Source organism: Mesoplodon mirus (assembly GCF_964341445.2).
Source record: "Mesoplodon mirus genome assembly, chromosome: 9".
Lineage (NCBI taxonomy): Eukaryota > Metazoa > Chordata > Mammalia > Artiodactyla > Ziphiidae > Mesoplodon > Mesoplodon mirus.
The window spans coordinates 104,754,196-104,769,870 of NC_138985.1; the positions used below are offsets into that span (position 1 = coordinate 104,754,196).

The 15,675-nt window shown below is 40.0% G+C and overlaps 1 protein-coding gene across 2 annotated transcripts in view; it reads right to left on the reverse strand.

The window, feature by feature from the left end:
- TPK1 (thiamin pyrophosphokinase 1) overlaps positions 1-15,675 on the reverse strand; it is a 336,199-nt gene that overhangs the window by 133,731 nt on the left and 186,793 nt on the right. For both annotated transcript variants that reach the window (XM_082631771.1, XM_082631772.1), the window contains exon 7: positions 7,675-7,821. In XM_082631771.1, coding sequence (XP_082487897.1) covers positions 7,675-7,821 — 147 coding nt within the window. The remainder of the gene's footprint in view (positions 1-7,674; positions 7,822-15,675) is intronic.

Genomic DNA, 15,675 nt, shown 5'->3' on the forward strand with positions numbered 1-15,675 from the left:
ACCCGGAAGGGGACAGAAGAGGAGAGAAGGGGCAATAGAAACATTTTCCTAGAAAGCTGGGCAAGGTCTGAAGCAAGGGAAGGAAGAGGGTACTTAGGGCCGATGTGTGTCTGTGTGCAGTCCTCGTCGAGAAGAATCTGCTGCCCTGGCATACAGAGCAGACAAGCCGAAGAAAAAGAGTAAGCAAAGCAAGGAGCCACTTTGAAGAGCGTTTAGGTTAGACCTTGGGTGGCCCAACTTTCCCAGAGAAGGAAGCTTCTTCGGTGGGTGTAGGACAGAGGAAGGAAGGAGGGATAGCAATTTGCCCTGCGGAAGAGGAAAGAGAGATTGAGAAGGCTCTGAGTGGCAGGCCATTTACAGACACGAAATGCCTAGCGGTCCCCTTTTAGGCGTCGCTGCACGAAATCTACTTCATTTTCAGCATAAATTTTCTTTCAAGGAAATGCTACGCATAACCTTGGGAAAATCACTTTACCTTTAAGTGTCTGCAATTGCTCATCTATAAAATGATCTCTCAGACTTTATACTATTTACACCAATACTGAATGGTTGTATGCTACTGTGTAATTTATAAAAAAGATTCTAAGATGCCAAGCAACAACAAAAATTGAGAAGATACAGGGGGAGAATGAAATAATAATCCAAAGAAAGGAATTATAATTGGATAATAAATAGTGAGAAGATTATCAGTGTTGCCTACAGAGTCCCCTCACTCTAAGTCACTCTGAGAATCACTTCTCTGGTGCTATCACTGATGAGATGGTGCTGGACGTGTGGACAGACAGATCCAAACCCCTGGTTCTCTGCAGAAACCACCATGCACGCCAAATTTACATCATGAATATTCAGCTTCTTTCTATCAGACTATTAACATCTTTCTATCATATTCATTACCAGCATTTCAAATGTATAATGGAGAAAATGTCAGGACTTTATACAGTAAATAATTGATCTAGTGAGAGGAAAAAACAAGCAGTAGGAAACATGGCTAAGATCATGAGGAAGAAATATTTACAATGTATGTAGAAGTTCGTTCAAATGAGATAGAAACCGACAGTGTCGCTCTGTAACACCATTCTCTTATACATCAGACACTGGAATCCTGAACAGGAATCACTGAACAAGGTTTGGGATAACGCAAAAGGCATGCCTTATTAACTCACGGACAGCTCATTTTTTGGTCATAAATCCTATTAACTTGTATTACCAACTGCCATAAAACTTGAAGATAAAAGATAATTTATGCTCAGTGTACAGAAGCTAATGTTTCTGGACTCCTGAGAAGCACAGGACCAGAAAATGAGAAAGCATGTATGTGAAATCTGGAGCCATTCACACCCTGCATAGTTAGTGTGACAAACACGCTCTGAGCACCTGGCTGTCTTCATGGGGAACACCGCCTAACCCGTCATTGACATCAGTGGGGTTTCATGGCTAAAATGTCTCTCACCATTTTCATAAAATCTCCTGCTCATAAAAGGACATGATGTCTTATTAAGAACACATTTTGGGGGGGTAAAAGAGGGATGATGACTCTTCGGGGAGGGGCTATTAGGCATTCTATTTTTAATTTGTTATTTTAAAATGGCAGTTTGAACATCCCTTCAAAGTAAACGCTATCTACTGAGGTTTTCACTCCTAATGACATCAGACCCGCAGCAAGTGAAATATGCCAAAATACGATCGAAAAGACATTATCTTCTAAAAAGTCAACCAGCTAAAAACTTCCAGTCTTCCAAATTTATATAGACCTGGAAGTACACTATTGCCTTTTTTTTTTAAACATCTTTATTGGAGTATAATTGCTTTACAGTGTTGTGTTAGTTTCTGCTGTATAACAAACTGAATCAGCTATTTGTAATTAACAAAAATGAGTCATAGGAAGTGGACTGAAGAGAGAATTAGGTGAAAGATTTTAGGCTGCAATGATCTACACAACTTTAACTGAATGGCTCTCGACATACAGGCCTGTCCCAAATGACTAACGTACCCTTAATGAATGAAGGATGGTGGCTTATTTACACAACACGGTCTCACGAGAGTCTCGTATGTAGAGAAAGAAACACAGAACATTACAGAAACATTAAGATGAGTTGAGGGTTGAGAGGCTTTTTTTTAGAAAAATCAAGAGAAGCGTATTTTAGTTCCATGGTCCAGGGCTATCCCAGCTACTTAACCGTCATAGAGCAAATACAAGCCCTAAAACATTTATCAGCCAAACACACAGGTCCCATAAGACATCTCACACCTCCTGCTATTATCTTCAATTTCACACAACCTAGAATTATAGAACCAATTCGAGAAGACACTGTCCTCAAAAATAATACTCATAATAATTAACATTTATATTGAATTCTGCCACTTTTGATATATTTTAGCAAAGTTTGATGGCAATCTCATTTTAATCTGTTTAAATAACAAAGATTCTTGTTGTAGGTAGATTTTTTTATAGTTGCGGAAAATGCAGAGTGTTATTTTTGTTTAATTTCAGGGTAAAGCCACAAGGTAGGATATACCCTTAAGGTGCATCGAAGATCAATCTTATTTGAAAAGAATATTGTAGAGAATTTATGTGTGTGTGTGTGTGTGTGTGTGTGTGTGTGTGTGTGTGTGTGTGTGTGTGTGTATAGATATACATATGCATACACCATGGATAATGACCAGCCTGTGGACTGTGACTTGTTTTAAGAGTTTGTCATTTCCATCTCAGCCCATTAATCCCATGAAGAAGGAAATGTAGTGCAGTGGAAAAACTGCTGAGTCAAAACACTGCTGTCTGATTCTTATGATCTGTCCTGCTTGCCTCCCAGGACTGTTATGAAGCTCAAATGATATGCTTCGTGTACAAGTCCCCAAATTATCTCCTTTCTCAAGAAGAGCTATTTGATGACTTTCAATTAAGAAGTACATTTAAAACATTTTGAGAGCATTCTTTATCTGTCACTGAAGCAAACCAGATTGATTTCCTTAGTCTAGCACCAAAATACTTGAAAATGGTTTCAATTTACGTTTATGGTATGTCCATCCTGAGTATGACTACAATAAGCCCTTTTAACAAGGAACAGTATCCTGCAGACATCCGTCCTGAATATGCACACTGCCCAATACAGATGCGTACTTTATACATATGCCACATATAACACAGAGATAAATGAAAATACATCTTACAGAGTCATTTCAGCTCCAACGCTGCATGTTCCATTTCTAGGATATAGGCTGCTTCTGTGCAGTAATCAGCTTTTAATTGATCACATTTCATAAGTGTACAATTAGAACTGCTTAAAAACATGGTAGAGTGTATAAGACTGATTCGTATCTTAAACCCTCAAACATACTCATTTTGGCTTTTGCAGTTGCCCTGGTTGCTAACTACTCTCTCACTAAAAGTGACTGAGAAGCAGAGACCTGGGATGTGACCCCTGGGAAAGACGAGCAGAGCCAACCCTACTGAGCCCCCAGAGGAAAGTCTGTGCTAAACATTCTTACGCCTCTCACGCAATGGAGAGGGTATGGTCTTGCGTGAACTTTCTGCCTCACACTATGTAATACTTACTTGATAGGGTAAGGTAATTTTCTAGTTGTTTCAATAAGATAAAATCAAAATGACCAGAGAGAGATTCTAGAGGACATGGCGTATGCAAGCACACTTACCATGATTACTATGTTTGGGGAACTGGGGATTCTCCTTCAACGATTAAAGTCTGACGTATCATAAATGAAAAAAAAAAAGATGATGATGTTACAGAACATAATTTCTGCCTTTGACAGAGACAATGGTCTTTGCTCAGTCATCTTCCCGGCCCACAGCCTTCCTCTCTTGGACCACCTCATACTGAGCTGGGGCAGTGTAACTGTGTTCCCACCAAAGGTGACACAAGCCACAGCCAGGCCTGGCCTTTAAAAACATGCAGTGCCACTTTTTACAGTAACCTTTTTTCCCCTGCTGACTCAACATGTTCCCAATTGGCTTGGATATAAAATGGAGGATACTGCCCAAACCACACCAGATTTTCCATGAATGAGAAAAAAAATGAAGCTTAATCTCAGTTAAGCCTCTGAGATGTGGGGGTTAATTATCACTGCAACATACAGAGGGTAGATTAGTACCCTGGCCAACTGACAACAATTAAAAAAGCTAGAAAAAAATTAAAGGGAATCTTTCAAAATGCATCAAACATCTTTTTTTTTTTCAAAGAATATTCAAAAGCCAAAAACTAAGTTTTGATTGGAAAAGAACACCAATCTACCTTTCACCTTACAGGCATTTGATTTTTACCAAATCAGATGAACTTGAGTTTCAGTTGCTTAGGCCTCCAAGTATGGAAGGTCATTAAGAGAGCAAGCCTGAGCAACGTAGGAGTGTAAAAGGAGACGGCACCACTTCAGTGGAGATTCTCAGAGAAAAGACGAATACAAAGGATACTCCCACGTGAATGCTAGGAAAACTGTCCAGCCAAACCCTGGTTAAGAAGAGGAACAGGGCCTCCCTGGTGGCGCAGTGGTTGAGAGTCCGCCTGCCGATGCAGGGGATACGGGTTCGTGCCCCGGTCTGGGAGGATCCCATATGCCGCGGAGCGGCTGGGCCCGTGAGCCATGGCCGCTGGGCCTGCGCATCCGGAGCCTGTGCTCCGCAACGGGGGAGGCCACAACAGTGAGAGGCCCGCATACCGCAAAAAAAAAAAAAAAAAAAAAAGAAGAAGAGGAACAAGTCTTCCTTGGGTATCTGTAACTGGAAGTCAAACTCCCAACAGAATTAGCTTCAAAATACATACCACTGAGATGGTCCAAAAAGTCTCAAACAAAAGGTCCTAAGTTATTAGTGCCTATAAATAACTGGGTTGGAAGTCCACTCTAAATTCTCCTTGGACTCACTTTTAACTCCTTCTATAAGTAATTCCCACAGGTAAAGTTCCCAGAAATATGAGGTCATGGCTAAAAATCACAAAATACGGAATGAATCAAGGTTACAAAATAGAAAAGCAAAAGAGAACATAAAAGATAGATGACTTATAAAGACTGCAGATATCAGAATTTTTCTAGACTATAAAGGAAGTAGGACAATTATGTTTTACGAGTTTTTAAAATGTGAGTAAAGGGAAAGCTTGTAAGAGAGATGAATCATGGCAGGAATATAGCCTTTGCTACTGAAAGGATGAGTTTAGTAGCAAAATAGAACAGCTAAAGCAGAAGTGTGAAGTGGATTGCAGAGGTGATGAGGAACTTCAGAATGCAGCCCAGAGAGATTAAGACAGAAAATACAAGAGACAAGTTCTGAGATTATATATGATACAATTAGAGGATCACATATATGCTTAATTGGAGTTGCAGAAGAAGGGAGAAAGAAAATGGGGGATGAGACAATATTTGAAAACATAATGGTTCAGAGTTTTCCAAACTGAGGACAGACAGCAATCTATCGATGGAGGAATTCCAAGAAATCCCAAGCTGAATACATCTTAGGAAGTCTACAATTATACAATGAAGATATAGAATACCACAGATAATGAAAAGATCTTAAGAGCAGAAGTCATTTTTAGATGTGGTTTTTGCTATCAGTTAATCTTCCAATTTTACTTTGCAAAAATCATTGTACTCTGTCTAGTTATCTCTTAGCCAGAGTATTTACATAGAGACAAGTTACAGTTGACTATTTTAGCATTTGCAGCATCATAAAATCATTATAAAATGATAAAGCACAATGCTTCACAACTGTAGAGAGTGTCATGCTTCAGAACCTGTTGGGAAAGTACAGGTATTTAAAAAACATCTAATTAGAAATCTAAGAAGCGTATCTGTGCATGTCAGACTGCTAACTGAAATCTTCTAATGACTTCCCATAGCTTATGGCAAACAAGTTCATACTGTAGTACGTAGAGTTCAGAGCTCTTCAGAGGCAGGATCCAAAGTCTTCTGAGTCTGATCTTTCAATATTTTCCATATGGCTGCTCAGAATTACCTGTAGATGCCACAACATGCCCTTCAGCTCTATCTTTCTTTAGTGGCTCCTTCTAACTGGAATGACTTTCCCATCATCTTCAATAGCAGACATGCACTCATCCTTTGAGATTCTGCTAAAATGTAAGCTCAACACAATCTATGTTCCACGAGAGGAAGGGATTTTTTTTGTTGTCGTTGTTGCTTGCTGCTGTATCCCCAGAAAAGTACCTGACATATAGCAGGTACTCAAGAAATATCTGTTGGGAATTCCCTGGTGGTCCAGTAGTTAGGACTCCAGGCTTTCACTGCCGACGGCCGGGGTTCAATCCCTGCTCAGGGAACTAGGATCCCACAAGCCTCACAGCAGCCAAAAAAAAAAAGAAAAAATTTGTTGTATTAATTAAGTAAATAAAATGTGAGTGCCTCTGTGAAGCATTTCCTTACACACCCATGACCAGATTATATAATCTTTCATCATCTTTATGTACTAACCTTTTGAGCTTGCTTTATGTCTGTTTTATAAATGTCTTCTTCACTAGACATATACTAGAGAGTAAAGAACATATGTTACTGTTTCTGTTTAATCCTCAATTGCCCAGCAGTGCAACACGTAGGTAGCAGGCACTCTGTAACTCTTTGTTGACCAAATAAATGGACACTATGGAGTTTGAAAACCGAATTCTTCAGCTTCCTTTTCGCATCTCACAGCAAGTATTCCAGAAAGCAAAGCCAGGCAATGCAAAGAGCCAGAAAAAATGCACAACTGGCTGAACGGTGGTAAGCATGCATGCCATATTAACAAAACAACAGTTTTTAGGTAATGACAAGCTACAGATGATGAATAGCAGATGGACTGAAAGCAAAGCTATAAGTAGCACATTACAGTGACAGGTAAAAAAAAACCAAACAACTGTCCACTGTCTTTAAAAAATGTTGCCAAACATGGGCTTCCCTGGTGGCACAGTGGTTGAGAGTCCACCTGCCGATGCAGGGGACACGGGTTCGTGCCCCGGTCCGGGAAGATCCCACATGCCGCAGAGCGGCTGGGCCCGTGAGCCATGGCCGCTGAGCCTGCACGTCCGGAGCCTGTGCTCTGCAACGGGAGAGGCCACAACAGTGAGAGGCCCGCGTACCGCAAAAAAAAAAAAAAAAAGTTGCCAAACAATCATTTTTCAAACTGAAATACACTCATCAAGCTCATAAAACATATTTATGTAATAAGAATTCTGTTCTAAGCACTACACTGATAGAAAATTTCCTTGATGTTTATCATTGGAAATGAATGACATCATCATGAGGTGAAATTAACAAGCAAGCAATTTATGAACAGTAAAAGCTCAAGACTTTAAGTGCTTAACAAAATCAAATAGTTTCCAATTATAATGACAACACTGAAAATATACAAGAATTCCATTTGAAATGTTTGCCAAGCTTTGTGCTTTCTCTGCTGAGATTTTTCTCAAGTGGCACTCACATTCAGCTGCTCAAAATGCAAAAATGCTAAATTTAATTCTTAGTCAATTTAATTTAAAAACTTTTTTTTTTTTTGGTTTTGTCTTTCTGAGTACAATGAGGCTCCTCCTCCACCTGTTTCCCATTCAGCCACAAGTAATCAAACACATCAACGTCACTCACAGTTCAAATACATAAACAGGGTAGATGTTTTCTCCTTGTGTACGAAACAGTTACAGGTTTTGTGGAAGCAAAGCGCTGACATTGTATATAATCCTCACTTACCGGTTGGAGCAGGTAGATGAGCGATTCCTCTTGGATTATTATAATTGGCAAAGGAGTGATCTGAGGTGCTTCGAACAAAGTGCTCACTGACGCCATGATCTGGTCAAAACGCCCAGCAAGTCCTCCCAAGGTCACAATCATATCTACCTAAGAAAGCAAAGGAAAACCAGCAGTCATGTATTTAAGGATTTAAAAAATAATAATAAAATAAAATAATTAAGTAACATCAAACACTTCCATAGAGCTTTCAGTACCCTATTTAGATAAGCCATGAAGAAATGGCAGACGTCATTTGTGTTGCTCAGATGAAGGAATTAAGTCACAAGATTGGTGAGTGGCAGTTGGGTTTCAATAGGTTTTCCCATCTGCCTATTCACCTGGAAAACTAGCCAACTCTTCCTTTAAAACTCTGTTCCATGTCCCTTCCATGTGGAAATCTTCCTGATTTCACAATTGGTGCCTCTCCCATCCACTCCTCACGGCATCCCTGTGGGCACTTTGATCACCCAACAGTGAGTGAGCCCCCCCCAGAACCCAGGTATCTTAAGGACCTGTACTGGCTTTTCACCAAACCTAGGAAGTTGCCTAAACTCTCTGTACCTCATTTTTATGTTTACATGTAAAAACTGGATAATAATGACCAATTGAGAGGGTTGTTGGGGGGATTAAATGAGGTAACTAAATGGGTCAATAAGTGCAAAGCATTTAAAACATGTTCACAACACAGTGATTGTTTAAAAAGTGTGGGCTACTCATCTATTGTATTATTTTCAGTATATTACATTTATATTACTATTTTTATTATTGTTACATGTCGTTTGGTATGTTCTTTCTTTTAACACTTTAAGCAAAGCATTTCCTATGACTACAGTATAGTTTATTTAAACGTTCCCCTGTTGTTGAAAATACATTTCCATGATATTTGTATATAAAATTACTGTGATGCTTTCCTGACATATAAGACAATGGTTAAAGAATGGCTGCAGGGCAGTGGAAGGGGGCAGAGTAACAGTCTCCTCCTGCATAAGGCAGTTGGCTGAAGGTCTTAAGGAGAATGAAAAAGAGGCACTGCCTGGTCTCTTTCCTTCTGCTGGTCAGCCTGATCTCGTGATGCATCAGCAGAGTCAAAGCTGGTATACTGATCATGAAAAAGGAAAGGCAGAAGAGCTTAATTAAATTATTATAAGAAAACCTTACATACAATAAAAAGTGACAGTTATAATCACTCTACCTGGAATAAAATAGAAATTATTTAGATAGGAAGTATTTGGCTTTTAGTTTTAAAACAGTACATTTTAAAAGCTCAGATAACATTTAGTCTGAAGAAGGCATGATTTTAGAAGAGTAACATATCACCCAAGCACCGGTATAACCTGTTCAGTCTCTAGAGGAACAGTAAGTGGCCTAAGCTCCATAAAGCCAAAGGCTGTGCTTCTCTGGCCCACAGGTTGTGGCCCTGGTCCTCTGCATAGTGCCTAACATGTACAAGACCTCAAATGTTTGATGAATGAAAACTGAAGACACTGCAAGAAAGAACTAGTCAGCCTAAGGAAGAAAGAGGTTAATTGCCATACTACAGGAATATATAAATCAGAATGGGATTCCATAAAAACATAAAAAAGTAAACTACACAGAAAAATTAAGAAATTTGGAATGAGTTTCCTATTTTTGACCTTTTCAGAGTATAGGGAGAATAGGAATTTTTATTTTGAATAAGATGCTTCAGGTCAAAGCTAGAATATTTTAAGACAAGTATACCACACATCTAGAGGATCTAATATTTTCTTTGGCGATCTTTCTAGAACTCCGAGAATTAGATTTGAGGCAGAGAAAGGCCATGCACTCTAGGAAGAATGTATCACTCCTAATACACAGGTGAAGACTGGGACATCTTAGTCTTCAGAAGAAACTTACAAACCTTCGTTTGGGGTTATCAAGTCCGGTAATTGCTCCTGGTCGTGTTTAGGCAACCTTATTAGTAAAGCCACTCCAGACTGGAGGGGAAAAGGCCCAGAAATTATATAGGACCTCAGAAGAACTAAAGACAATTTGCTTTAAATTGAAGAGAAGATGCTAAAAGAAGTTATATATGAAATATAAAGTAGAGAAAGTTCTAAGGCTCTGGTAAAAAGCACATGGCATAGTCCTATCTACATAATCCTAAATTCATATCAGAACCAAGGCCTGATGATAAAATAGTTGATTCACTATGCAGATTCTGGAATCCTTTTTTTAGGTTCTCAATTTTTCATTACTATACTCCAAGCCTTGAGGGATCCCATAACCTTTAAGGCCGAAACTTAATCCACATCTTCCACGCCAGGATATCATGATGAATCAGCAATATCTGTAAACCAGTCATTGAATTTTTCAGAATAAAGAAGCAGCGAGATTACTTCTCATCACTACTCATTTTCCCTACAGGAAGTGTTTATATCCAGACTGATTAAAAACATTAGAGGATCAATGCAAGCTGCAGCGGGGGCTGGAGCCAGCCCAGGGCTGTTTCTGTAGTTCTTTAGCTCTGGTTAGAAGTAGGACATCTGGGGCTTCCCTGGTGGCGCAGTGGTTGAGAGTCCGCCTGCCGATGCAGGGGACATGGGTTCGTGCCCCGGTCTGGGAAGATCCCACATGCCGCAGAGCGGATGGGCCCATGAGCCATGGCCGCTGAGCCTGCGTGTCCGGAGCCTGTGCTGCGCAACGGGAGAGGCCACAACAGTGAGAGGCCCGCGTACCGCAAAAAAAAAAAGAAAAAAGAAGTAGGACATCTGATATTCACAGAGATAGAAGAAAGAAGACAGACACCAACCCTGTATATTTACATAGGCTTTACAAGCCTAGATTTATGCCTTTAGGACAGCAATGCCCCTGGGAAAGAGTGTTCAATCGAAAGCAGGCTATTTACAGACTGCCAGGATACCGTTTCTATCTGGATCCAAAGCCCTGTGCATTTACTTCTTACATTACCCAGTGTATTGTAAATTTTTAAAACATGATATTTTCTGGATGCCTCAGCATCCCCACAAACAGGCTGTAAGCACCTGGCACAGAGGACCAGGTGCACCAGGGTGATAGTATAGTCTCTGTCACAAGTTCCCCTTTGTGCCCTCCTCTGACTGACCTAGTGACATTCAAACACACCAGTGACAGCCTCTCAAGCTTTTGCTTGTGTCCCCACCCAGACCCCCCAAAAGGCACTTGCTCATTGGTCCTCGTTCTCTCTCTGCTGGCTCCCCGCCTGCCTGGTTAAGCTCACACCCTGTGCCCTCCTCCCATGAGGCCCCTGCATGGCCCACTGCATGCCTTCCTCTCTCGGATCTGTGAGCATTACAGCCCTTTAATTCCATACACCTCTCCTTGGTGCCAACTCCGCATCTACATGTGTCTGCACCAGGCTGATCAACAAAACCCACCAATTATTCACCAAGTTACACCAGGTTACACTTTGTTACGACTGCTGATGTACTTGTATATCTCTCCATCTAGAGGAGGCCTATGAATCACAGATGCCAGCCGCAGCGTGTGCGACAGAGCAGACAGCAAGCATTTACTGAGCTTCCCCGAAGCATAGAAAATCAGGGAAAATTGAATAAATAACCAGAGAGGCAAGAAGCTGATTATTAGGCTGAGGTAACGTCATCTAAATCCTACAAAACAGTACTTCCCTACTTGGCAAGGATTCTAACAGTTAGTAGCTTTTGAAAAGAATAACTTATTTCACATGTGTTACCCCGGGTAGTATTTATCCATCATTTACCATGTGTTAGCTACTATTCTGAACACTTAGGATAGATCAGTAAACAAGACAAAAACTCCTGCCTTCATGGAATTGACATTCAAACGGAGGACAACATACGTATAACTGAATCACTTTGCTGTACACGTGAAACTAACACAACATTGTTGATCAACTATACTCCAATATAAAATAAAAATTAAAAATAAATTAATTTTAAAAACAGATGGAGGACAATATGCAGTTAATAAAAATAGAAAATAAGTATGTTAGTTGGGATGTGAAAAGATGGCGAGTCCTACAGGGGAATGAGAGCAGGAAAAGAGAGATGAAAAATGCTAGGCTGGGAAGAGCTTCCACTTCAAACAAGGTAGCCAGGGCAGGCTCCATCAGAAAGGCAAGAGAGGAGCAGCAAAGACCTGAAGGAGATGAGGGGTCCAGTCAGGTACAGACACCTGGAGCCAGGCCCATCAGAAAACAGACTGCAGTAAGGCCCTGAAGCAGTGACAGGGCCCCAGGCATTTTCAAAGAATGTCAAGAGGCTAGCCGTGAGAAATGAATGAGAAATTAGTAGGAGGAATCATTAAAATCTAAATGCTAGATCTGTATAGAGCCTTGGTAAGCCATTGTAAAGTCCTGACTTTTATTAGCATTAAGTGGAAAGCCATTTTGAGCAGGGGGGTGACACAATGTATATACTTTTAAAAGTCACCACGCTGGGTGCCTGGAGAACAAACTGTGTGGAGGCAAAGAAGAAAACCAGGAGATCGTTAAGAGGTCAGCACAGTAATACATACGAGAGACAACTTTGCCAGCCCCATCACTTCATCAAAAACTATCACCAGTGACATCCTACTGCAAAACCCAATGGTCAGTTCTCAGCTCTGACATTATTCGATCCATCAGCAGCATCTGACAAGTTTATTCTTACCTCCTCCTGAATGAAGTCTCTTCCAGAAAGATGGGCTTCCAGCAAACCATACTGCCTTGATCTCACTGGTTGTGTCTTCTCAGGAACGAACTTAACATCTTTGGAGTGGTCCAGAGCAAGGTCCTTAATTCTATTCTGTCATTACATTCCCTCCCTTGGTGTTCTCAGGCAGCCTTGTAGCTTTAAATACCATCAATGTCAGCACTTCCTAACTGTGTGTATCTTCAGTCCAGACCTCTCTCCTCAATTCCAGACGCATATATTCAGTTGCTTACTTGACATCTGCATTTGGAATCCAATAGAGATCTCCAAGGTTCCATGATCTTTCCCTCAATCACGATCTCCCACTGTCTTCCTCACGTCGGGTGCTCAAGCCAAAACTCCCAGAGTCGTTCTTGACTCCTCTCTCACGCCCCTTATTTATTCTCTCAGGAAATTCCACTGGTTCTAAGTTCAGTATGTATCCAAAATTTCTCCCCTCCTCACTACCTACAACCTCATCACAACCATGGCCACCAAAATCCATCAGAGGATGTGAGCCAACGTTCTGTCTCATGGGAAACACTGCAATAGCCTCCAACAGATCTCTGCTTCTGCCCTTATTTCTCCACAGTCTAGTCTCAATACAGTATCAAAAACAATCCTGTTAAAATGTAAATCAGATTATGACACTCTTCTGTTCAAAATCCTCCAATGGTTTTCTAATGATTTTTCTTAATAAGACATCAAAGCCTGCAATATTGGATATCCAGGTGTCTCTCTGGTCTCACCTATTTCCGTTCTCTTCCTCCTCTCGGCTCCAATAGTAATTCTTTCCTCTTTTCTATCTCTTGTAGACACAAGAGTCCTTTCTATCTCTTGAAGACACAAGAGTCCTTCCTACTTCAAGGACTTTGCGTTTGCTGTTCTTTCTTCCTAGAATACATTATCCTCAGATATTCACATGGCTAGCTTCTTTACTTATTTCATTGACCATCTATCAAAAACTTTCCCCTCGGGTTTCCCTGGTGGCACAGTGGTTGAGAGCCCGCCTACCAATGCAGGGGACACGGGTTCGTGCCCCAGTCGGGGAAGATCCCACATGCCGCGGAGCGGCTGGGCCCGTGAGCCATGGCCGCTGAGCCTGCGCGTCCGGAGCCTGTGCTCCGCAATGGGAGAGGCCACAACAGTGAGAGGCCCGCGTACCTCAAAAAAAAAAAAACTTTCCCCTCTTCCACGCCAACAGATCATATCCCCATTCCCTGATTTAAATTTTCTCCTTAGTACCTCTTGTTATCTAACCCCATGCTAAATCGTTTATTTCTTTAGCTTGTCGTATTATGTGTCACTCTAATTAGACTAAAATTAAATGATGGCAGAGATTCTTCTGTCTCTAGTGTTTAGAATGCAGCATGGCACATTATTATGTACTTGTTGGTACCTCAAATATTTGTTGAATAAATGGAGAAATAAAACAAGGGTTGAAGGATAGTAAAAGAGCACGGTCAATGGATCAGAGTACTGGTGGAGTCGAAGAATTGCTGAAGTCAGGGGCAAGCGGGTGAGTCAAATGGATAAAACAGAGATTATGGAGGGTTTACAAATCTTGGTAGAGACAAGGTCTAGGTATATTCATACAATTAACTGAGGTAAAGAGGCAAACAATATAACTAGAGGGGATAAGTTTAAGGAAACAAGAGATCAGTGTACTGGAAGGTTCATTCAAGTGTGTATGGAATTTACCATGAATTAAAACAGTATTGTTGAAAAAAATTATTGGTGACCTAGATGTTAACTTCATCAAGACAAGCAGGAAAATGACCAGGATTATAACAAATGAAGACTACAGCAATGAGCAATGAGGATGACAGACTCTGATGACATGAGATTCAGAGCTTGAGTTTTTAGGGGAAAAGAAGAAACAAAGAATCAAATAGAACAGCAGTGTCCAATGGGAATACAATAGGAAACACATATCCAATGTAAAATTTTCTAGTGGCTACATTTAAAAAAGTAAAGAGGTAAAATTTTTAAAATGTATATTGTTTAATGTACTATATCTAAAATATCATTTTAACATGTAACCTGTATTAAAAATACTGAGGTGTGGGGAAAACTAGATAATTATATACAGAAGAATAGATCTGAACTCCTATCTCATACCACCCACAAAAATTAATTTGGAATGGATTAAAGACTTAAACCATAAAACTCTTAGGGAAAAAATAGGGAAAAAGGTCCTTGACATTGGTCTTAGCAACAATTTTTTAGATAGGACACCAAAAACACAAGTAAAAAAAAGCACAAATAAATGAGTGGGACTGCATAGATCTAAAAACCTTCTGCAAAGCAAAAGAAACAATTAACAAAATGAAAAGGCAACCTATGGAATGGGAGAAAATATCTGCAACCATCTCTCTGATAAGAAGTTAATATCCAAAATATAAAAGGAACTCATACAGTAGCAAAAAAAACAATCCAATTAAAAAATGGGCAGAGGATGTGAACAGACATTTTTTCAGAGAAGATATACAAATGGCCATTAGGTATATGCAAAGATGTTCAACATCACGAACCATTAGAGAAATGTAAATCAAAACCACAATGAGAAACCACCTCATGCTCGTTAGAATGGCTGTTATCAAAAAGACAAGATCCTACTGTATAGCACAGGGAACTGTATTCAATGTCCTGTGATAAACTGTAACAGAAAAAATATAAAAAAGAATGTGTATATATATATATATATGTATAACTGAGTCACTTGGTTGTACAGTAGATATGACCACAGCATTGTAAATCAACTACACTTCAATAAAATAAAATTTTTTAAAAAGACAAGAGATAACAGGTGTTGATAAGGATATAGAGAAAAGGGAACCCTTGTACACTGTGGTGAGAATGGAAATTGGTGCAGCCACTATGAAAATAGTATAGAAGTCCCTCAAAATGTTAAAATACAACTTCTATATGACCCAGCAATCAAACTCTCTTCTGTTTCTTCTGGGTATATATATACCCAGAAGAAACAGTGTATACACACACACACACACACACACACACACACACACGAGAAGTCAAGATCATCTTCCCATGTTCACGAACATCCTCCCATGTTCATTGCAGCATTATTCACAACAGCCAAGATATGGAAACAACCAGACAACCAAAGTGTCTGTCAACAGATGAATGGGTAAAGAAGATTAAAAAATATGTGAGATATATACATATACATGTATATACATATATATATAACATACTCACACACATAAATACATGTACACGCAATGAAATAGTCTTCAGACACAAGAAAGAAGGAAATCCTGCCATTTGTGACAACATGGATGGACCTGGA